Below are 24,862 nucleotides of genomic sequence, written 5' to 3' on the forward strand. Positions count from 1 at the left end.
CTTAGTGAGGGCAACAGACACTTCTCAAATAAGAGATAAGTCAATTATGGCACTCCCCTACTCTAAGGTATTCACAAGATGACAGATAAACAGGTTTTTTTATTCCACCTCTTCCTCCTTCTCTTCCTCCTCCTCCTTCTCTTCTTCCTCCTTGTCTTCTTTGTCTTTCCCTTCCACCTTTTTCCAGGTAACTTTAGTGGGACCCTTTGCACCATCAAACTTTCCTTTAGACTTATAGTCAGCAACATCCTTCTCATACTTCTCCTTCAACTTTGCTGCCTTAGTGATGTAAGGCTGTTTTTCCCTGTCACTTTAGTTAATCCACACCTCACCCACCTTTTTTGCCATGCCTCCAATAGAGATGCCAGGATTTGTGGATTTGATCTTGGGGCGGAATTCTGAACAGAAGAAGAAGAATCCAGACAGTGGCATTTTGAGGGCATTAGGGTCCTTCTTCTTGCCTCCCTCAGCTGGTCCATTATCCTTTATTTCCTGATCATAGTGTACTTTATCCACCTTTGTCATTTCATAAATTTGGTCTTCTCTTTCCCAGACATGGTCTTCTGCCTCTCAGAGCACTTCTTGGAAAATTCTACAAAATTGACAGGGACCCCTGGGTTTTTCTTCTTATGTTCTTCTTTTCACATCTGCGTAAAGAAGGCATAAGCAGACATCTTGCCCTTTGGTTTCTTGTGGTCACCTTTAGCCATCCTGACTGTATTGTTTCCTAGTCCATCTCATGTGTTTCTATTTGTATTATCCCAATGACTAATAATTTTGAGCATCCTCTCATGTGGTTATTGACCTTTTGCATATATTCTTTGTAGAAATATCTACTCCAGTCTTCGGGGTGTTTTAAAATTAGGTTGCCTTCATGTTCTTTATATATTCTAGATACTAGGCTCTTATCAGATACACAATTTGAAAATATTTCCCCCCCCATATGGGTTATCTTTTCACTCTCTTGATAGTGTCCTTTGATGCTTAGAAGCTTTTAATGTTGAAGTCCAATTTATCTTTTTTCTTTTGTTGCTTGTGTTTTTGGTGTCATATCTAAAACACATTGCCTGATTCAAGGTCACAATGATTTATACCTATGTATTCTATGAGGTTTATGGTTTTAGTTCTTATATTGAGTTCTTTGATACATTTTAAATTAATTTCTGTATATGGTGTGAGATGAGGTAGAGGTTCAACTTTATTCTTTTGCATATAAATATACAGTTGTCCTTAATCTGCTTTTTGTTCCTTAAACACTTTGATCATTTGTATAACTTAAGGCATCCTCATTTGCTGTTTCCTTTGCTTGGAAATTTCTTACCTCTCTTCCTCGTATGGCTGGCTTCTGACTTTTTAGGTTTCATGTGAAATATCACCTCACCAGAGTGTCCTAACTACTCCATCTAATCTAAAGTTGTCCTTATTCCCACCCCACCACTCTATCCTATAAGCAAATTTTATTTTTGTTTTAAAATTTATCTCTCTACTTCATTAATGTTCACTTGTTTTATTGGCTGTCTTTCCAACTAATAGGTGAGCTCTGTGAGAGCAAGGATCTTGTCTGTCCTGTTATCATTGTATCTCCAGTCTCTGACACATAATAGGTGGTCAACAAATTATTATAGAATGAATGTAGTGGCCCCATAAGTAGTAGTAATACTAATAACAATTACCTCAAAATTATTTTGCTACTTAATGATTTGTTCCCATAGTATAATGATAATTTTTTAAATTTTTTAAACTTTTTCTGTAGGTAGAAGAATTAAGTCCTGAGAAGGGTGAAAGTGACTGCCCAAGGTGAAACAGGGAATCTTTGATTTGTGGAGCAATCCTCACAGCATTAATTTAGCTTGTGGTATCCCACAAGAGTAAAGGGAGAAAGACACAAGAGACACATGGTTTGAAGCTACTCAAGGCCAAATTCAAGGTGCTTGGACCTGCTTCCAGCCTCCCTGTATTTCCTCAAAGTTTGTCTAAATTCCAGAAAGAAAACCAGGTGGTACCAGAGTTGATGGCTCTTTGCCAAGCACAGCAAGTATCAGCCACTGAGTCGCCCCTTAGAACTCATTAAAAATGAAAAAGAATTGTTAAGGAAGCTGGAAATACTGCTTCATTTCTGGGTAAGATTGGTTTCTCACAGCTCATCCCTGGTTACCACCGGACAATAGTTGGTCGATACAGCACTTAAAGCTGAAAGGATATGTAACCACTTTGCCCCAGTCCCCACATCCTTCCTGAGTCACTTCTTCCTGAGGCACCTCTTGTCCTTGAGAAGCTGTGGTATGTGGGAAACAGGGTGGTTGGGGGAGGTCTGACCAATCTTTGTCTCCTTCACAAGTCCTTGTTTCTTTACCTATCCCTTAAGTGTGAGTGTTTCTCAAGGTTGCTCCTGTTCCTGGCCCTCGTATTTGACAAACACCTTTGTTCTATCATCTACCCGTAGGCTAGTATCTTCCCCATATGAACTTTCAGCCTGGAACTTTCCCCTGAGCTCTAGACCCATATAACTATGTTTATTGCATATCTCCACTAGGATGTACAGAGATGCTTTGAACCTAATAGCGATGCTGAACTCAATAATTTACTAATCCTCACCGTCCACTACCAGGGAGAAAGAGTGTGGAGAGGTGGGGATACTGCCGTGTGCCTGTGTTCTTATTTTAATGAAGGGTATATCTATGCACAAATTTTCTCAAAGCAGAAATTTAGGATTCATAAAATATTTCTCCCTTTCCTTTACTCCCTTTTGGACCCTGCCTTCTGTCCTCATCCAGCCTCCAGCCTTTCTTCTTTCTCCAGGGTTTTTTTTTTTCTGAATCTGTTACTCAACAGACGTTAAGAGCTCTGTGGCTTTGGAAAAGTCATTTAACTTTTCTAAGCTTAAGTTTCCTGCTCTGAAAAGGAGGGTAATGTTTATTTCATAAGTTTATTGTGAGGATCAACTTTACTATTCAAATTTTAGGAATCATTACTCATTAAAAGTCAAGTCCTGCTTGCAAGGATTAGGCAATGTTTGCCTGTAATTCCTAGCAAATATTCTTAATGACAGCCTCCTGGGCAGATCTTCTAAATGAAAGGCATGTTAGAATCCACCAATGTGCCTATTATTTCCCCAGAGATCAGAATTATATCCCAAGAAGTGATGAAATGAAGTTGTTTGGCTGTCAATTGCTTTACTCATTGCTGCCAAGAAAACATGGTTTATATCGCAGATCACTAGGCAAATGCCCAAATGTTCTCTGGGGTGGTCTTAAGCTAGCACCCGAATACTTAGCCAGAGAACAAAGCTGAGGTTTATAGAGTAGGGCTTTTCTTATTGTATCATCTTTGCTTCCTGCAGCTGTTGCTTCATGGGATTTGGTGGGCAAGTAGTCTAGTTTGTAGCACTGTCTCCACTGGCCAGCCACTGGCCCTATCAGATTACCCCTGTAGAAAAGGTTGCCGTGTATTTCCTGAGCTCCATGTCTCATTTCCTGAGCATTTTTTTGGGGGGGCGGAGGACTATCTTGTAGCCTTCACTTTTCCTTCAGCCTCTAAGCCAGCACTGAAATGGCAGAAGACATGTTCATCCTTTTAGCTCTTTTGATGTCCTTCTGTGGTGTGGCTGCCCAGGTCTTTTAGAGCAGCCTGGCTGCCTATACTATTCAGCAAAGCCAGGAAACTATTGCAGTGCTGTAATAACCAACGAGAGGCCTAGAAACCAAAGTCTTTGTGAGTGAGATCCCAAAATTGTCAAAGCTCCGTGATTTGCTTTAGGAGGCAGAGGCAAGAACAATGATTTCTTGGTTCTGGAATGCTGCTTCTCTTGTTTCACTGAATTTTCTAAAACTGACTTTTAGAAAAAATTCTCCAGGAAATGAATTGGGGTGGTCTGGAAAATCAGCCATGCCACCAATGGCCACTCCTCCACATGATTTGACTGACTGAGAAGAGAGGGATGTTTATGTTAGAAAGTGTTTGAAAGACACTGATGGCTTTGTGGTAAGAGAGGTAGGATGAGGAAGAATAACAGAGGAAATACTGTTGAGAAAGTTGGTAGAGGATTTGTTCTTTCAGCTTTCTGGACCATCATTTGGGATACTGCCTGAAGAGTAAAATTCTACTCAAATCTTCACTAACTGGACCATGAGAGGGTGGACTTTCTGTTCCTAAGCTAACCAATCTCATAATTAGCTCAACATTGAGGTACTTTGAATACAGGGGCCCAAGGTATATAGAATTCTGATATATAGGACTTTTTAAGAGTTTTGTATTAACATCTTGATGGAAATTTTCACTAAATCTGTTTCCATTTATTTAATTATTTATTTTGAGATGGAATCGCACTCTGTCACCCAGGCTGGAGTGCAGTGATGCGATCTCAGCTCACGGCAACTTCCACCTTGTGGGTTCAAATGATTCTCCTGCCTCAGCCTCCTGAGTAGCTGGGATTGCAGGCGCCCACCACCATGCCCAGCTAATTTTTGTACTTTTAGTAGAGATGGGGTTTCAACATGTTGGCCAGACTGGTCTCAAACTCCTGACCTCAAGTGATCCGCCTGCCTCGTCCTCCCGAAGTGCTGGAATTACAAGCATGAGCTACCGCGCCTGGCCACTAAATGTACCAATAAAAACGAATATGTTTTTATTGGTACATAATACATGTACGTATTTTCAGAGTACAAATGATAATTTGATACATTCATATAATGTGTAAAGATTAAATCAGGTAATTGGAACATCCATTACCTTAAATATTTCTCTTTTCTTTATCTTAGGAACAATTACATTATTCTTTGCTAGCTATTTGGAAGTATACAATAGATTAATGTTAACTATAGTCACCCTACTCATCTGTCACACACTAGGTCTTATTCTAACTGTATATTTATACCTATTGACCAATCTGTACTCATCCTCCTTCCCCGCTGGTTTCCAGGCCTCTGGTAATCATCAATCTACTCTTTATCTTCCTAAATCTGTTTTTTTAAAATTTACTTAAACATAAATATGCTTACAGAAAGATACTCATAGTGGTGTGAATATAATGCAATTTAGTTTAACTTACCCTATTCAATTTGGACCCAAAATTTGGTACATGATTTTAGTTAAAAAAGGATTTGCAATCTGTTTTATTTTCATCTACTATAAATATAATAAAAATCCTCCCTCAAAAGCTGTTAAAGCAGGCAGCAAGATCCATGAGCAAATTTATTTTTGGTTTACTTCTGAATAATACACAAATTGCACTGCAAAAGCTTAAAAGTTGGTGCAGCAAAATATTTTTGAAATGCATTTTAAAATATATTTTGAAACATATTGTGTAGTGGAGAGAAGCCTATGTGTAACATATGAAACAACTATAACAGCAATCCCATTTTTGTTAATATTGTGTGTAGCTTATAAAGCTACACACACCAAGATAGAAGTAACTTCTTGAATCCGAGTTCCAGTGGTATGCTGGAGCTGGCTTGTAGCAGCTTCTAAGAATCGATGGTGCTTATCTCTTCCCAATTCTACTTTTACTGATGTCAAGCTGGTAGCTTGAAATTGGCCATGATGGGAGTATTTATACTACGGAAATCAGCAAATGCCACAAATTAGGGCTCTTTTGCAGTCCTCCACCTCCCACCTCCTGAAGCCAGTTACTAAATGTTTACCAACACACCACATCACTGCTTAACACTATCAGTTCATCCTTCGAGGTCAAAAAGGAAACTCAACAAGAGAGTTATTGGTTCTCATTTAAGAAATATAAGTTTCATCTCTAGGTTTTCAATCTATAACTGAAACTATAGTTTAGGCAAGGAGTACCTTCCATATCCAACCTGTATGGGTGAGAGGTCATGGAGTTCACATGATTTTAAATTTGCAAACACGTATATACAAATTTCCCAAAGTTCAAGGGCAATGGGACTCTAGAAATGATTTTTTCTTTTCTTTCTTTCTTTTTTTTTTTTTTTACAAAATAAATGCTTCTGTCTTTGAAGACTACAACAGAACATACTGATAAGAGAAGAAGAAACTTTGACAAAAGAGGAAAAAATAACTTAAAATATGTTGGAAAACAACATCAACAGAGGTTCAAAGGATAATTAACAGAAAAATACATTTTCATAAAACTACCAAATGTTTGGCTTAGCTGAACTCCAGTGTGTTGCTAACTCACAGGGAATAGATTTTAACTAGTGTGGGTTAACTGGCACCTTAACAAAGCTGACAGTAAGCAGCATTTCTTTTTATTTCACCATTTTCCCTTCCTTTCCAACCTCTTTCTCCTCATAATCAATATAATGTCTCTACCATAATCTATCGATGTGTGTTTAACCAGGGGTAAACATCTTTTCTCTGTAAAGAGTCACTTAGTAAATATTTTTAGGCTTTGAGGACCATAAGATCTCTGTCACAACTACTCAACTCTGCAACTGTAGCGTGAAAGCAGCCATAGATGATACATAAGTGAATAAACAGTGGGAGTGTGCCAATAAAACTTTACAAAAACAGACAGCCTACTGGATTTGGCATGCACAGTCTCTGGCTTGCTGACCTCTTGTCTAGACTGCAAAATGCTGTGGGGGTGTTGATCTCATTTGGGAAATGCTATTGTATGCAACAGTGTTTGGCAAATGAGGGATGGGGATGGGGGCATATATCAGAATCACCTGTCACCCATATCTTACCCTTGCAGAATCTCTTATTCCAGACTGATCAAAGGCAGGATTTAGGTATTCCCTAGTTTCCTTTCCAATACCCATTTTAGCACCATCCCGTCCCCTAAATACATTACAAGAAGTGTTCCTTTCTCAAGCCTTTCCACATAATCTTAGGAAAGCATGGCTGAAGAGCATTTTTAATTGAAAACACATCAAGAGCCACAGATGCAAGCAATTTTTTTTTTTTCTGAGAGAGCGTTCAGCTGTTAAGAACAGGAAAGAAAACTTTGCCCAATAAATTAGATTATTATTTATTATACACTTAAGTGTCTATAGAGAAAAGAGGATAAAAAGAAGAAAGTAAAATGAAAGCAAAATGGTACTCTTCTTAGAGTTTCAAATAATGATAGGTTCCCCAAATGACAGGTGTAGTCACTAAGCAAAGGGCAATATTTACTGCTGTGCATAGAGTGGGGATAATCTATGTTTTATATGTCAACATTTTCAGCCATATCTATTACTATGTGTCAGTTAATATTAACCTATTTTTAATGAAGGAGAGCCTAACATTTCTTTTTACATAATCCTATGTCTGAAGCAATGGCTCTTAAGGGAATGACAGTTTGGAGATTGAAACTTAGTTGGGGGGCTTACACTGCCAAAAGTCTGACATTCTACCTAAGGGGTCATCTGTGCTTCCCCCAGAAACATGATGGCCTCAGTAAGCCATGATTACAGATGGAAATGTGATTTATTACTGTGTTGTAGAACAAAACGGTAAAAATTGCTGATAGAAAGTTGCTAGATAGACAAATACATGCATTAATATAATATCACTGATAAAAGGCAGGATACAGGTGGTATACACAGAAGGCAGGAGAAACTTTGTAAGTTCATTAAAGAATCACGGTACAATTAATATGTTAACTTATGGACATATTTTGAATTATTGCCACAAAATGCCAGAAAATAGGCCTAATCACCTTTGTAGAATTCTGGTGAGGGAACTGGGCCATCAGAGAAGCATAGATACTTTGGATCAGTCCAGTGTGCTCTGTTAAGGGAACCATTCTTCCTTCTAATTCATTTGGATTTGTTCAACAAAGTGCCCCATTCACAGGACATGTAGGAGGGGAAAAGAGACATGTATGAAAATAATAATAATAGCAATAATAATAATACAACGTAGAAGATAATAAGTTTCCTAAAATATGAAGTGTCAGGGACATTCATACGTGGGAAATATGACATCAGTTTGGAGTAGAACATCAGGCAAAGCTCCATTCATCTCCAGACCACTCAGCTCTTTTCCCAAGTAGAGGAGCAGTTATTAGTGCACTGGGATAAATTAAACACTGACTTTTGATTGTATTATTACTATAAAAATATGTTAGTTATTCCTTTCAATGTATGATTTCCACAAATTCTTAAATGTAAGCTCATTACATCTTGGAGCCAAAGATTGCTCTGCGGGAGCATCTTCCCCATCAGGCAATGGAAATCAGTTTGGGGAGAAGAGATTGTTCTGTCTTATTCTATTTAGGCATGTGTTCTCTCAGTCACTTCTAGCCACATGGGTCTGCTACCTACTATGGTAGAGATTATTTAGGTCATTGGAGGAAAATTAGAGATAATCTCTGTTCCTCAGCAGGCTTTTGGGCAGCAAGTGAGGAAGTAACATAACGCAGTTCAAGAGCGGGCATGCCTGCGCGCATGCGCGCGCGCGCGCGCGCACACACACACACACACACACACACACACACACACACACACACAGCTGAATTGAATTGTCCACTGTGAGGCTGGAGGTTTGGGGACTCTGTGCCCGCTAAGCTACTTTCTATTTCAAGTGCCTGTATGTCTGAGGCTGGGTTTGAAGCCTCCAGCGTGTTTGGAGTTAATCCCCATTAGGTTGGACTCCGCCCCTTTCTCCCAAAGGTAAAGCAAGGTTTTCAGGCATCACTGCAAAGGGCAGCTAGTATTCCCATCCTTGTTTAACAAGCTGTGAGGAGAAGTTGTTTCTGAGATCTGAGCCTGAAGAGAGGGAACAAGTCAGTCAGCCTTCGTGGTCAGAAGGTAAATATGCAACTTGGGCCAAATGCAATTCAAACAGCTGGATAAGAAACTGCTTTGCTCTCCCCTTGCTCAGCCCCCCTTCTCCCTTTCCTTTCTCAGGTTTCCTGTCCTTTCATCTCAAAGCTCAGAGAAGCCGTTTTCTACCCAAGGGCAGCCTGGTGCTTTTTTATTTCTTCATAGTCCGTTGTTTGCACAGAGGCTACGATGAATCAGGGCTGGATTCCTATTTCATATTGACAAGATTTGAGGACCTAAGGGTTAAGTGCTAGTTGGTTTCCCCAAGGGAGTTGGTAACCTGAGGAGAGGAAGTGCCTGTTTCTGGGAGTGGAGAGAGTGATTTTGTTATGACCTGTCTATACAAGTAAAAATGGATCCGGTTTGCTAATGTGGTAGGTTGATCTAGATTTGCCTAAATCTGAGGGGTTATGCGACTGAAATGGGGTAATGAAGTTAAACTGAAATGCAAATATTGAGGCCTCTCAGGCTGGAAATAAAAGAATGCATCCATTCGGTAAATATTTATGAGTTCCTACTGTGTGCGCCAAGGCATGACAATTTCCAAAAGAACCTGAGATACTTAAACTACAAATCCATTCTTGCAAAGAACACTCGGCCAAGTGGTTTCATTTTGTCGTGGGGAACTGAAAATAGAACGAAGCCTAGGGGTGAGGAAAAATCACCCAGGGAGTGGTTGTGGGGAGAGAAAGGGGAAAGGAGAGACGTTCTAATTCTTAGATGGCTTCAAATCTTTTCCATTACTTATGAGAGAATAGGGTCTCTTTTCTGGTAGAAAGGGAGAGAATTGATACCTACTGTGGTGTTAGGTATAGTGCAGATGTTGTTTCACTTGAATTTTATGCTTAATCATTTCCATTTTATAAATGAAACCAAAACTCACAGATTTTAAGTGATCTTTTTATGGGCATATAGCCTGTAAGGGGCAGACTTCAGGACTCTGTCTCTGATCTGATTTCAAAATTGTGACTCTTCCACTAAAACAGTATTCCTCAATCATTAGTTCCCATTAGAATCAATTGGGGATTTTTAACAGTATGAATTCCCATAAATTCGAATTCAGTGAATCTAGGAGGGGGTGACATAGTCTGCATTTTGAACAAGCATTGAAAGTGATTCTAAATAAGCATTGAAAGTGATTCTGTTGAGAAACATTCTTGATATACCATGCTGCCTCTCAACTTCTCTGAAGTGATTGGAAAAGCAATCAGCCCATCTTCTTCCCATATAGGCCAGATTCACTCAATGGAAGTGGTCAGCTGTGGTGACATTTTATTTCCAGCTTATACAATGGGGTAGAGAGACTAATGGGCAACAATAACATGGCTGGAGTTTAGAACTTAACAGTGTCTTGCCAGGGATCTTGATAGGGGTAGCTGAGAGTGTGAGACAGAACTCGTAGCTAACCAGCTTATCACTGAAGATGATGGCACCTGTCTAGCCAGAATAAGAACTGAGATGAAGCTCTGTTATTGGCACCTCACTTTTAAGATCATAGGACAGATGGGGAGCTCAAGGAGCAGCATCTTGGGGAGAGGGAAGAAGAGAGAAGCTGATATGAAATTTGGGGAGGTTATTCTAGTTCCTACCTTTTCAGTCTCAAACTCTGGAGAAAGGAAATAGCCCAGGACCTGATGTAGAGGTTCTTTTTCTGAGCTCACTTTCTCTCTGCATCGTCAAATATATTTATTTAGAGTTGATCATTTCAAAGTTATCAATTGCTCAGTTAGTCCTTTCTCTCCACTTAGTCTCTGGCTTCCTGCCTTTTAATGACTTACCAGCTTGTGAGCATTCCCACCTGTGGATGGAGAGATGCAAATAAACACATAAACTCACCCAACACAGTTTTACTAGTCTTTCTACCCCAAACTAAAAGAGGAGGGAAGGAAGAAGAAGGCCCAGAAAGAGGTTCAGCAAACATGAAATCTGAGGAATTTGAAATAAAAGACATAAGTCAAAAGAGAGATCTTCTTAGAGTCACCAAGGTAGAAATGGAAAATAAAGCCCTTTGAGTGAGTACATCGTGAGATGATTTCAGGCACAGGAGAACTCAGAGCACTTCTCATAATGGAGGTAGCCAGGGGAGAAGAAACCCCTGAGGGAGATAGGTAGCAGAACATGAGGAGAGAAATGCTGGGGGAGTAGCAGTATTTTTTTTTTAAAGCTTTGTCTGAAACAGACAGATCTAGCATGGTCAGGTTGCTCATATACCCAACTTGATATAAGGAGTCACATCAGTCCAACACGTTTCTCTGGAGCAGGACTCTATTTACCCACTGGAAACATATGCCTGCATATCTCGTTCATTTCCTAGGGAAGTCTCAACTCTGGGTAAGATGTATTTGTAACAGGATTGGCAGGAAGACAATGCACACTGTCTGGGGGCGTGAGGAGAAAGGCCTGTTCACATTCCTTTGCCAACACCAGTGCCAAGAAAGCTTCTCTTCACAGACCAGTCCTAAACCAGCAGTCTTGCAAGCATGTTTCTCTCAGCAGCTGTTAAGTCACTGACTCCCTTTCTTACCACTTCATGTTCTAGTCTTTAATTTGCTTACTGTTTTGCCTGTACCCTCTTACCCTGGGAAAGGCAGTGCTTTCCTTAACTCAGAAGTTGCACAACAAGCTCAACTGGGAACAAAAGGATTTGTGTCTTTTTCTGTGGGTACTGGGGAGGAGGTGACAGAGGAAGGAGTAGCTTTGTTTTTCTCCACCAGGAGAAATATAAAAGCAACGTTTCACTTTCACTGATACTTCATTGTAAGTGCCCATACATGAGCAGGTATACAAGAGAGTGAAAAAAAGAGTGAGAGCGAATTATTAAAGGCTTGGCAATTGGACACCACAGGGAGAGGGAGAATGCTCATTATGGGGAAAAAGGCTAAAGATCTCATCTCCTGCTAGCAATCAAGTTGATGAAGGGCTCTCATCTGGAAGATGGTGGCTAGCTGTTCTCCATTCCCTCTGAGGACCCAACGAAAGGATCTGGCCTTAGGTTGCAACAAGCAAAGTTTATAAAGGCATGTGACAAATCATTTATTGACAGTGAGAGTTGTTAAGCTACTGAGAGATATTATAGATTCCCCTTTCCTAGAGTTCTTTAAAAGTAGTAGAGATAACCATTTGCCATGTGTGGTTTAGGTGGGTTTCCTGCATCATATAGGTTGAGGTGACTTCTACCCACGAGGCTGTGCTAGAATGGCTAGCATTATCTCTAAAGATGAGCAAACATTAGGCTTTAGTAAGGATAGCAAATTCAGAACAGAACTCATGCTTTTATCCTATTTATTACAACTTTCTGGCAGCATTCACTGCATCTCATACAACCAATCTCGGAAACAGGCTTGTGACCCATCTAGCAGATTAAAAAACCCGAGGAATGAGGGATAATGTGACACCTAGAGAGAGAGGTTCAGCTGCAGTCCTATCAATGCCTGGTAACTCGACCACTCAGCAGGAGCATCAGGGTGAGTTCTTGGTTCCTGAAACCCAGTGTGGCTATTTGGCTGGAAATTCTAGGACAGGGAAACAAAGCTGTTACATACATGAAGTATACAACAGGAATTAAGATAGAATAAAATGTAGCATTGTTTGTGATTTCTAGTTATGTAAATATAAAGTGACTTAGCCGGTTTCTGGGAATGAACTTGGATTGCTTGGGAGGGTTGTCATGAAGGAGATTACTCCATTGCAGGTGGCATAACTAAAAGCATTTTCTAGAATACACTTCACTGTCCACCACATGTGAACATAAAGCAGTGTGTGTGAACAGACTACATGTGCCCTGCGGCTTCTCTATCCAGCCACAAGAGAAGTTGGGCTGAGACTCATACTGTGTTCAGAAACTGTTAAGCAATTGGGTCTCTGAGATCTCTACCTTGACTCCATTCAAGTGAAGTCTATGATTTAGAAAGGTTTACATTTAAAGTATATAAACTTCATATCTTCAATGTTTAATTCCACGGTCACTTTTAACTTTATATTGTTTGAGTCCTGAAAAGAGAATATTAAAGAATTATCTGTGGCAGTGATTCTTAAACTGCTGTCCATGGATCGTGCTAGCCCATAACATCTCTAGTCCTAAATAGGGTGACCATTTCATCCAAGGTTGTTTGGGACTTTCCTGGTTTTATCACTGCAAATTCTACATCCCAGGAAACCTCTGAGTCCCAGGGAAACTGACATGGTTGGTCACCTTAGTCATACATGAAATAAAGGCTATGAATTTTCCGTAAAGTTGAAAGTACTTCATCTAAATTCTGAAGGATAATGAGTTTTTCTAAAGCTAAGCATATTTAATTTAAATTGAATTTTGAGAATTTGCCTTCCTATGTCTTGGCTTCAAAAACGTTACTTTTAAACTGAAATCATGGTAACAGTAGTTGATAGTATTGTAGTTTAATTTAACAGCTTCACTTGTCACAGGTGAGGACAACCATATATTACAACCCCTCCCCTCATTTCTACTGTAGTCTCGGTACTACACAGAGATAGTCCGATCCTCTGCCTTAAGTTCTCTGCCCCTCCTACTGGTTGTTACATTGGGACTTTCGAAAAAAATTTATTTTTCCATAAGTTATTGGGGTACAGGTGATATTTGGTTACAGGAGTAAGTTCTTTAGTGGTGATTTGTGACATTTTGGTGTACCCATCACCCAAGCAGTAAACACTGCACCGTATTTGTAGTCTTTTATCTCTCACCTTCCGCCCAACTCCCCAAAGTCCATTGTGTCATTCTTATGCCTTTGCATCCTCATAGCTTAGCTCCCACATACCAGTGAGAAATATGATGTTTAGTTTTTCATTCCTGAGTTACATCACTTAGAATAATAGTCTCCAATCTCATCCAGGTCGCTGCAATAATGACTTCTTTTCCTCTAGGTAGATACCCAGTAGTGAGATTGCTGGATCAAATAGTAGTTCTACTTTTAGTTCTTTAGGGAATCTCCACACTGTTTTCCACAGTGTACTAGTGTACACCCACCATCGGTGTAGAAGTGTTCCCTGTTCACCACATCCATGCCAACATTTACTGTTTTTTGATTTTTTGATTATGGCCATTCTTGCAGGATAAGGTGGTATTGCATTGTGGTTTTGATTTGCATTTCCCTGATCATTAGTGGTGATGAGCATTTTTTTTTCATATGTCTGTTGTCCATTTGTATATCCTTTTTAAAGAATTGTCTATTCATGTCTCTAGACAACTTTCTGATGGGATTGTTTGTTTTCTTTTTCTTACTGATTTGTTTGAGTTCATTGTAGATTCTGGATATTAGTCCTTTGTCAGATGTATAGATTGTGAAGATTTTCTCTCACTCTGGATTGTCTGCTTACTCTGCTGACCATTCCTTTTGCCATGCAAAAGCTTTTTAGTTTAATTAGGTCCCAGCTGTTTATCTTTGTTTTTATTGCCTTTGCTTTTGCGTTCTTAGTCATGAAATCCTTGCCTAAGCCAATGTCTAGAAGGGTTTTTTCAATGTTATCTTCTAGAATCTTTATAGTTGCAGGTCTTGGGTTTAAGTCCTTAATCCATCTTCAGTTGATTTTTGTATAAGGTGAGAGATGAGGATCCAGTTTCATTCTCCTACATGTGGCTAGCCAAATTATTCCAGCGCCATTTGTTGAAAAGGGTGTCCTTTCCCCACTTTTTGTTTTTGTTTGCTTTCTCAATGACCATTTGGCTGTATTTGGGTTTTTCTGGGTTCTCTATTCTGTTCCATTGGTCTATGTGCCTATTTTTATACCAGTACCATGCTCTTTTGGTGACTGGCCTTATAGTATAGTTCGAAATCAGGTAGTATGATGTTTCCAGATTTGTTCTTTTTGCTTCATACTGGGACTTTTGATCTCCAGGTGATGACGTCCATGAGGGACATTTGGAGTTAGTTTTGACTGCAAGTGCTGAGATTGAAAGAAATCATGTTCTTGCCCTGACGGTGTTTGCACTATGTTTGGAGAATTTGGGTTTCCTTCTGTCTTCCCTGGAATTCTTTCCTGATTCTTCAACATTTTTTTTTAAATTCTCCATGGGAAATCATGGAGGCTTTTAATTGTAATACTTTTGGGGTAATACTGTAGGGGAAGCCTTCAGGTAAAAGAGAAGTGAGAAATTATGGCCTTGCCGTTGAATCACTGTGTACCCTTGGGTAGGTCACTTGTCTTTCTGAAACTCAACTTGCTCATTTGTAAATTTGGGATAATATCTTTCTTACTAACCTAAGAAGACCGTTGGGCAGAGGACATACAATAACGGATTTGGAAGGGATTGTGATGACACAGCTAATAGCTGTTTGTCAGCTTGTTTCCTCTCCTCCTCTGGCCTGGGCTTCTTCATCAGGAAATGAGTCTGTAACGGAGGGCTGCTTGCACTTTTTGTAATCTTACAAACTCTAATATAACAAGCAGAGGCATTACCTCATTGCGGCCAACCATACCTGCTGTCTAACAGCAATTACTCAAAACTAGTTCCACTTCTCCCCCTGTTGCCTTTCAATCCCTCATCACATCTTTCTCTCATTCCTCCCATTCTCAGCCACAAAGCCTAATTCCCAGGGGCCCAGCTCAGGGCACTTTCTTCCCAAGCCCTAACATTCCAGAGTAAGCACCTGCAATTTACGATCTCTGCTCCCTTCCTGCACAAAACACATAGCACAAAATACATATGTATCAAGAGGGGAATTGTGGTTGAGTAAAAAAAGAGCATTATATTAAGAATCAAATAACTGGGCTCTGATCTGGCCAGTGTACCTCACTAGCCCTTCACCCTTGAGTAAATCACTTCCTCTCCATATTCCCATCTGTAAAGTGATGGAGAGGGGGTAGTTTAACATTGCGTGGTAGAAAAGTACTGGCCTAGGCATCTGCAGATCAAGTTTCTGGTTCTGATGTTGCTGCTTGCTTACTCTGTGACTTGAAGAAAATCACTTCCTCCTTTACTGGGCCAAATTCTCCCATATGTAAAACAAGAAGGTTGGATTAAATGATTCATTAAGTTCCCTACCCATCTGGAAATTGAATGATTCTATGAAATGGCTTTCACTAAACAAACGTGAATTGAACTGCCTGTTCTGTGTCAGGCACTGTTTGATGATGGTTGTGAAAGGGCACATGACTGAGACCCTGAGACACTTAGTACCTCTGCTGCTTGTTCCTGTCAGTGTCTAAAATTCGGAATGTGGCAATGACCCCATACAGCCAGTTCCTGTACTTCTCCTGCTTTGGGTCCCCCAACCTCCTTCCCTGTCCTCTACACCACCACATATAACTTTAAGCAATGGTGGTGAATCATGGAGAAGTTTTTGAAACATATTCCACCATCTGCCTGCTGGAGACATTCACAGTCCTGTCATCAAGCTGCAGTGTGGTCTCTAGCCGGCCCAATAGAGAAACAGGCCAGAAAGCAATGGCAGATTAATGGAGTTGGGAGGAAAGTTGTTGATTTTTGACAGAGGGGTCTGTGAAAACCATTTGTGAGCTGAGCTGAGGAATTAGATCTGGAAAGACTCTCAGCGTCTTGATTACAAGATTACTTGTTCCAAAAAGGACCTTGAAAGGTCCTTACAGCTATGTGTTCCTTCTGCAAGGTAGGGAGTGCCTGATCCTGATCTATTTCAGAATTTTGAGAAGCTTTTTGGATTACATCCAGCAAAGGACGAGGAAGCTTTTCTTAATAGCCAGTCCAGAGTTAACCTCTCCTGGTTGGAAAGTTGCCTCCCATTTCAATTGTGGGAAAAGTGACTGATCAGTGCTCTCTCAGTGACAAGCACAGGGTATGAGACTAGACACCCCTTATTTTATTCTATCCATTTTAACCTGACTGATGCATCCCAGTTGAAAAGCCCACACTAACACACTGCTGGACATCTTACCAAAGTCAAATGGGAACAACCTGGAACTCCATGGCGAGGTCTCTTTCCCTCTTACGCCTTATAGTAGGGGCAGGTCCTGCTAAGTTGTCTTCCTTCTCCTTCACTCACTGAAAACAACTTTGTTCCTGATCCTCTTCAGATATTGCCTCCTTCCAAGCTACCAGGCCAGGAAGTCCATTCAGCTGGAAGCCGGGACAGCAGCCTTGTTTTCATTTAGTCTCCTTTCCTGCCACTTGTTCCACGATGTATGTCAAGAGTTAAAAGCTGTCTGATCCGGCTGTATTTGAGTTGGCAGAGCAGATCCTAAATCAGTTATCTGGTTCCTCCATTGCAGCCTAAAGACCATAGAACTCTAAATCAGGCAGAAGGAAGGGAAGGTGGGAAAAGTACTGAAAAGCAAAATCCCACAGGGATCCAAATGGTCCTCGAGAGAATAATCTTATCCAGAAGCAATGAACAAGTGGCACATAATTGAGCCCCAGGACTGGCCAACCAGATGAAAAACAGGCCAGTGGAGCCTACATGGTAACTTACTGCATTTGGTGCTGTGATCCAACTCATCTCCCCATCCCTGCAGAGAAACCTGTGACCATGAGGAGCAGCCTGACCATGGTGGGAACCCTCTGGGCCTTCCTGTCCTTTGTTACTGCCGTGACCAGTTCTACCAGTTACTTCCTACCTTACTGGCTCTTTGGATCCCAGCTGGGGAAGCCAGTGTCATTCAGTACATTCCGGAGGTGCAACTACCCTGTGCGGGGAGAGGGACACAGTCTGATCATGGTGGAAGAATGTGGGCGCTATGCCAGCTTCAATGCCATTCCAAGCCTGGCCTGGCAGATGTGCACGGTGGTGACAGGTGCCGGCTGTGCTCTGCTACTCCTGGTGGCACTAGCTGCTGTCCTGGGTTGCTGCATGGAGGAGCTCATCTCCAGAATGATGGGACGTTGCATGGGAGCAGCGCAATTTGTTGGAGGTAAGACTGTGCTTTTAGGATTGAGTGGGTTGGGTAGCTTTGGGGCAGGGAGGAGTGGGGAGTGTAGCCTTATGGGGAAACCCATTCTCATCCCCTTCACTTTGTCCAACTCTAAGGCTATGAATGAAGTCCCCTTTAAAATTTTAGTCTAGGACTTCCCAAAGTGCAATCAATATCAGAGTTTTATTCACAGTAAATTTGGCTACTAGGCAGAGTTGATATCTGTTGTTTACCCTCTATTTTTGTTACCTTCATCTGCCTGCAGGTAGCCCATTTAAAAACATTATCTATTAATATATCTGCCTTACAGAGGCAGCAACATACACTCTAGTATTACTGCTCCAATGTAAACTTAATCTCTAGTAGTCCTGCTCTCTAGTAGTTATCTCAGAGAACAGTGATCTGATAAACACATACACACACGTACAAATTACTAACAGTTCTCATCAAAGAAATACACCTCTAATAGTGAAATGCTAGGTATGAGACAAACTGTAGATGACTACTTATTTGGAACATATCTAAGGCTAGCCCTGTCTGGCAACTATTAGCAGTCTACCCAGATTTCTTGTGACCTTGACCCACCTTACTTGTTATTCCCCTCATTCAGGCTCCCCCTAACTTTAGTGAAGGGAACCTGAGATACTGGCAGTGTGTGGACTGGCTAGAAAAAAACAAAATGCAAAAATGGGAGACTTCAGAAAGACGATGAGAGCTGTATAATTTGAACGTCTGAGAAGAAAAAACAAATTTAGAAAGACAGGAAAATATATATGTGAATATTTGACTATTTTGCAAAACCTAGATTAGGCACTGGGAAAAATTGCTGGTAGAATCTACCGCTGAAGTTTGTTGTTACAGAGTTTTAGAATTATTATCCAATTCATTATCATTATTATCTCCATTAGCATGACAGTGTGGGTCACTAGGGCCAGGAAACTTGGATTTCACTTCTGTTTTTTTTCACCAAGTTGCTGTGTGACCATAGTGGGAAAATGACATGACCTTTCCTATGCTTCACTTCCTTTGAATTTGTCCCCTGGTGATATAGTCCAGATCTGATCTTTCTTTCTTCTGCCCAATGACTGCATTCAGGTGGCCTTGGAGTGAGATGGCAGGGATGAGCTAAGACAGTGGTTCTCAATGGGGACTACTTTTGCATGCCGCTCCCCCTGGAAGACATTTGGTAATGTCTGGAGGCATTTTAAACTGTCACAACTTGGGGAGGGTTCTACTGACATCCAGTGGGTAAAGGTGAGGGATGCTGATGAACGTCTACAATGCACAAGACGAAGACAACACTCCCCCACAACCACAAAGAGGTATCCAGCCAAAATGTCAATAGTTCCAAGTTTGGGAAACCCTGGGCTAGGCTACCATGGTTTCCTGGCCTGATTATGAAAAGCATCAGACTCTTTTTGTAATACCAATTAAGGTGATGCTTTCTGGTTTCCTCTTTTCTCAGACTTTAAAAGTTTTAAATCTGAATTACCATTCTAGCCTCCTTCATTTCTGATTTTTCCCACCGTTTAGCCACTAATGGGTTTTTAGCCACATTGGAATGTATAATTAGGTTAGTTTCTTCCCTTTGAAAACTGTAATACTATACCAGTTGCTAAGGCTGATCTAAGCCAATTATCTTAGCCGGCTTTCGAAGCTCCATGGGTATTACAAATAGGTCTTAGGCTTACCTTTCACTTTTATTTTTAAACATGCTATAATTAACTCAGCACTGCTATGAACACATTATTTCAGGAAGTGACACTTGGCTGATAGGGCAGAGGGGTCATCCTTGCAATTCGTATTCATAGCCCTGGAGCCCAGTTCCGTGCCTGGCACAAAGCAGATGTTCAGTAACTGTAGAAAGAATGAATGCATGGCTAGGGCAATATCTAGCATATGTTGGGATAAACTGAATGTGTGAGAGCTGGATTAGTTCACATCTTTTCCTCTTTTTCCAGGCTTCCATGCAGGGATGTTAGCACCCTGAGTTCTCATCTCTTCTGACAAAAGAGTGACAGTTTAGTTTCACTTGTATTTCTAAGAGTTTCCAGCAGAGTGAGGAGGGGCTGACTGTCAAGAATCAGAAAGCCTAGCAACAGCCTCCATCCGATTCCACACATTAAAGCAGCTCCCATACCCCCAGCTTGCTTCCTCTTTTGGGCTCAACTGAGACTTTCACAAAGCATTCGTAATTCTCCATATGATGTATTTCAGTTGATTTCACCTACTAGGTATAGAAACTCAAATGAAATTGTTGATGGGGGATGTGGGAAGGTAGTGGAGATCTGGATATTCACAGCTTGGGTGGGACAGAACTTTGAGTGGCAGGTATCATATAGAGGAAATAAAAACATGAGCATCATTTTAGTTTCACATGATTCTGCCATTCTATATCCACAAAAGCCTTGCTCATAGGAACATAGTCACAGTGTTCACATGTAGATGAGGGTCTTTAAAGCTCAAGAAGAAAATGCCGTTTGGCAGTAGTCCTATAAATCTTCAAGACCCTGGGTGTGCTACCAGGTTTATCCCTGGGCAGGGAATTGATATTGGGACAGATCGCTAGACATCCACAGCTTCCCCATCTGTAACACCAGTCAATTAAGAACCATTCCTGCCTCCTTTCTAGAGACTGGTGGCTGTCCAGGTTATATCAGATGTGAAAGAATGGTGAGGGTTGCTTGGATGAACTTACTAGAAGCCCCTTGGCATATGACTGTGACCTAAGGATCTTTGGACATCTTCGGCCTGACCCTCTGAGACAGGCTTTGCCAGTGGAAGGAAACCATGGCTGGGCAGCATTTTGGGCCCAATGGATAAAAGACAGTAGGGAAAGAGTTTGGGAGATTAAGTTCAAACTTGTGTAGCTGAGGAGAATTGATTTTGTTGCTTCAGGCCTGGCCGCTTCTCAGCAGCTAGTGCATTAACTGAAATACATTGGAGGAGGAGTCAATTTCTGTCAGGTCTGGTTTCTCTCTCCCAGACCCCAAACCACTGAAGAGATGGAGTATCCATTAAGAACTACCCCCTCCCCCACCTGACTCTTGTTCCCCCATTTGGTGGCTGCCCACAGAGATGAGTTGTGGGAAGTGGGAGAGACAGGAAGAAATAAAGAGCTGCTGGCCTGACTCATACTCAGCAAGGTGACCTGATGGGGCCCATGGGTCCCATTTGCTCCACCTGTAGCTGATCCATCTGGACAAACCTCGGGTCCAGAGAGCCTTCCACTGGGACCTCCATGCCCTGTTCCAATCAATGAAGGAAACACCTGGCCAGGAGATTATTTCAACACTGGGGATGCTGAGATTTCCAAACAGCTGGCTCCCAGTCCCTCAGAACATGGCCATTATTCACATTCCCCTGTGTATACATATGCAAGATGCTTATGAGATCCTCTATCTTCAGTGAGAGCTAAACAAAGAACAAATAGGTGAGTAGTAAATATAAGGAACTTCTTGGCAGGAAAACAATGTAAGATCTTGGATCAGGTTACTCATGGGAGGCCAAAAATCTTTCTTGACCAAGGAGTGTATCAGAATCACCTGGGGTGCTTAAAAAATGTGAGCTTTCCAACTCTCTGGTCTTGTTTCCCATTTTGACATACACAACAACAGGTGTAAGGCTGCGCATTTAGTGAAATCTCCCCAGTGACTTTGATGTGTATGTGTGTTCCCTTTCCCCAGCCCAAGGGAAGATCACTACCCTGGACATTATTTTTTGTTGTTAAGAGAACAGCATTCAATACACCAGTGCTTTTCCCCGTATAAGATCCTAACATTATATGCTTCAAACTGAATAAAAGTTGCCGTTGGAGGCATATCACTGAGAACTTGATTTCAGGAAGAGTGCCATGCTTCTAAAAATCATTATCATCTCTGGAAACCATTTTTTTTTTCCGGAAAATCTTTCAAAGTTTCACCAGATATCATTTTATTTATCCTTACCATGCTGAGAAAGGATTATGAAAGTGATTTTCTGTTTGGGAAGTGGTATTCAGGGAAGTTAACCCACTAGCAAAGACTTATGTAGCAAATTGGAGCAGAGCTGAGAATATGGTCCAGGACTCCTGACTCTCAATCCTGTGCTTCATACACTGATGCTCTCGATTTTTTTTCTTTTCTCTGTTGGAAAAGAAATGCTATCACAGTGTTTTCCAGAGTGGTCCATGAACCACTTGGATTAAGAATTACCTGGGGTGCTTGTTATTACAGATTCCTTAGTCCTACAGACTGCACCAGGGCCTGCTAAAGTGCATAATATACAACCTCTCATGCTCATATGTTTTTGAAAATATGTTATAAAATATTTCAGATGTACTCACTACTCTGTGTAAGAAATGGAATATTAGCAATATAGCTGAAGCCTCCTTTATACCCTGATCACATTCCCTTGTCCCCACTGAAAAGGTAACAACTGTCTGGGAGTTGTTACTTACCATTCACTATCATGATTCCAGGACACACTAAAATTTGAGAAACTCTGCTCAGCCTTGTTTAGGGTGTTGCTTCTTTCTGGAATTCCCTTTTCCTCTATCCCTCCCTGTAAATATCTACCTATCTCTCAAAGGCCAGGTCCAATGCAGCCCTTCTGTGAAGCCTTCCCTGATCTACTTTTGACATCTTTAGCAGGTATGAACTATCCTGTAACTCCAAGAGGAATATGGGGTAGAATGAATGGGGGAGGTAAGTGAAGGAACTCCCTAGGAAGGGAAAGCTGAGATATAGTTGAAAGTCAGGTTTGTAAATTTTCCTCTGGTTTGTGTTTGAGTCAAAATTGTTATAATAACAAATTAGCCCATACTAGGCTTCTGCTCAGGGCAGTAATTCCAAGCTACCCAATAATTGTGTTTGGAAAGCAGGATTGGCAGCTACGCAAAGATAAAAGAATTGAGAACGAGAACAGGAAGTTTAACAAATGCCCACCCAACAGTTACACTTGTGAATAGTGGAGGGGTGTGCAATGGGGGTTGGTAATACCCAACGAGGAGGTTATCCCTGCCAGAAGACAAAGATTAGGCATCTACCTATTAGAGAATGTGTAGTTGGGAGAGGATTATATAGCAGCTGGGATATAGGTAACTAGTAATGCTGGGAAGAGGGGAAAGTTGAGAGCAGCTGTGGTATGGCTGGAGGGAGGGTTCCAAGTTCTGTATCAGATTTTGCACTTGAGGGTATGTATTGGTGTCCCAGTTTCCACAAGGGCTGAAGCTGAGTAAAGTAACTCCAGCCCTCTTCTTGGTTAGCTCAGTAAATTCAAACCATGGCAACTATGTCAGGGAGAACATTTGGTATTTTTTTTGATAGGGGATTCTTAGGGAGGGGAGCAGTTGAGGAAGGGAAACAAAATGGCAGCCTGTTGGACACCTGCCCACGTGTAGTAGGGGAGTAAAGACAGTAACACACTCTAAAGGCTTTCTTTTCCTTCCTAGAGGCATGTGAGATTAGGAAAGTTCCCAGCTAAGCATATGCAGTTGAAACAGACTTCTTCAAGGGGCATATGTGGTTGAAGCGGAAGTCAAACTGGGAGTTAGCAATGACACAGAAGAGAAGTGAGAGCCAGGGCTGCAGCTCATGTGTGGCAGAGCTGGGATTTAAACAAGTTTTCTCTGCCACCAGAGCTTCTGCTTTTAACATTTTTAGTGGTGTTTTTCTTAAGTGTTGGTACCAGGACAAGATACCTCCACATTACAGGGTGCTTTTAAAATGCATATTCCTGGGCTGCAGTTACTGAATCGAATACCTGGGGCTGAAGTTCAAAAATCCACATTTTTAATGAACCTCCATTCTTTCAGAAGGTGGCAGGTACTGACACTTGTGAATGACTTCCCTGTTGCTACCTGAAGCACATCTTCACAACTCCAAATTAATGAGAACTGCTGGAGACAAATATAATTGAGAATGAATTACTCAGTGAATCCATTTTTATTTTTAATGTGTTCCCAGGGGCATCTTTCTCCAGCTATGATAAAATGTAATGGAATCAGCTGTCAGTTACAAGTCAAATATCTTCATGAAGTATGTTTACAACCTAATGTGCTCACCTGTCTAAAAGGCAGGATGGAGGGCTGAGGAAGATGACAGGGGTGGGAGGGCAGGTTGGGCAGAGCATGGAGCTACATGCACTAGAGCTGAACAAATGCTTTGCAGAGATTCCTGTTCTTTCAGCAGGTACTTCTGCAAAATTGCAAGATAACTCCAACCAGGCAGCTTTTGAATCAAGCCCTGTTCAGGTTTGGACTTTTTAGCTATTTGTCATGAGGTTAAAGGGTTGAAGAGGTGAGGAAGAAATTACCATGGAGAACACAGGTAGAAACTGGGAGAGGAGCCACAGGAAGAGTCAACTGCATAAGAATAATAAATTTTTCTTGAGCACTTTCTATGTATGAGGCACTTTATGTATATTAATCTCATTAATTCTTGGAACAGCTCCATAAAATACAGTCAGCCCTCCATATCTGCAGGTTCTGCATCCACAGATTCAACCAACCATGACTCAAAAATATTTTTAAAAATCCAATAAGAATACAACTATTTACATACCATTTACATTGCACTAGGTATTATAAGTAATCTAGAGATGATTTAAAATATACAAGAAGATGTGCTAGGTTATATGCACACTACATCATTTTATATAAGGGATTTGAGCATTCGCAGGTTTTGGTATCTGCAGGGGTCCTGGAACCAATCCCCTGTGAATACCAAGGGACAAGTGTATTATTATTACTCCCATTTTACAGATGAGGTGAATGAAGCACAGAGAAATTAAGTAGCTTGCCTAAACTCACACAGCTTCCAAGTGGCAGGGCTGGAATTTGAATTCAGGTCTAGTTCTGCATTCTGACTACAGAACCCATTGTTTTAAGCCACCATGTTGTGCTGTCACTCTCCCTCTAATGCCTAGAAAATTCCTAGTGCCTGCTAGAAATATTGTTGCCAAGAGGTAATCATCCCTGGACACATGTCTCTAGAAGGACAGAGCCTTTAAGGGTTGATAATCTCTTTGATCAGTGAAAAAAGGCATTGCTAGTTACTGCTATGTGACCTTGGGTAAATCATTTTCCCTTTCTGTGTTTCAACATTCACATCTGTAACAAGGAGAGATTAGGGTAGGTTATGTCCAAAAGCCTTTTCCTTTCTAAGTTTTTTTTTTTTTTTTTTCTGTTTTTTTTACGGTGTGCGGAGTCTGGAGTGATTTCCCAGACACGACATTGGAGTCCCTTCAGAAGGGACTTTCCACTTGGGCAATGTGGGCAAAGGAAACTGTCTGTTATATAGCCTGTGCATACTCTGAAACAG

At 41.1% G+C, this 24,862-nt stretch overlaps 1 protein-coding gene and 1 pseudogene across 3 annotated transcripts in view; one reads left to right on the plus strand and one right to left on the minus strand.

Moving 5' to 3' along the window:
• Positions 1-99: 99 nt before the first annotated feature.
• LOC105542830 lies at positions 100-710 on the minus strand (annotated as a pseudogene).
• Positions 711-8,344: 7,634 nt separating this feature from the next.
• The window catches only part of LHFPL1 (lipoma HMGIC fusion partner-like 1), a 46,977-nt gene continuing 30,459 nt past the window's right edge, over positions 8,345-24,862 (plus strand). For 2 of the 3 annotated variants that reach the window (XM_011984475.1, XM_011984477.1), the window contains exons 1-2: positions 8,345-8,708; positions 17,166-17,561. In XM_011984475.1, the coding sequence (XP_011839865.1) occupies positions 17,180-17,561 (382 nt within the window). In that variant the 5' untranslated portion in view covers positions 8,345-8,708; positions 17,166-17,179. The remainder of the gene's footprint in view (positions 8,709-17,165; positions 17,562-24,862) is intronic. The other variant, XM_011984476.1, reaches the window with a different exon arrangement.

This window comes from Mandrillus leucophaeus, unplaced genomic scaffold (assembly GCF_000951045.1).
Source record: "Mandrillus leucophaeus isolate KB7577 unplaced genomic scaffold, Mleu.le_1.0 Scaffold269, whole genome shotgun sequence".
Lineage (NCBI taxonomy): Eukaryota > Metazoa > Chordata > Mammalia > Primates > Cercopithecidae > Mandrillus > Mandrillus leucophaeus.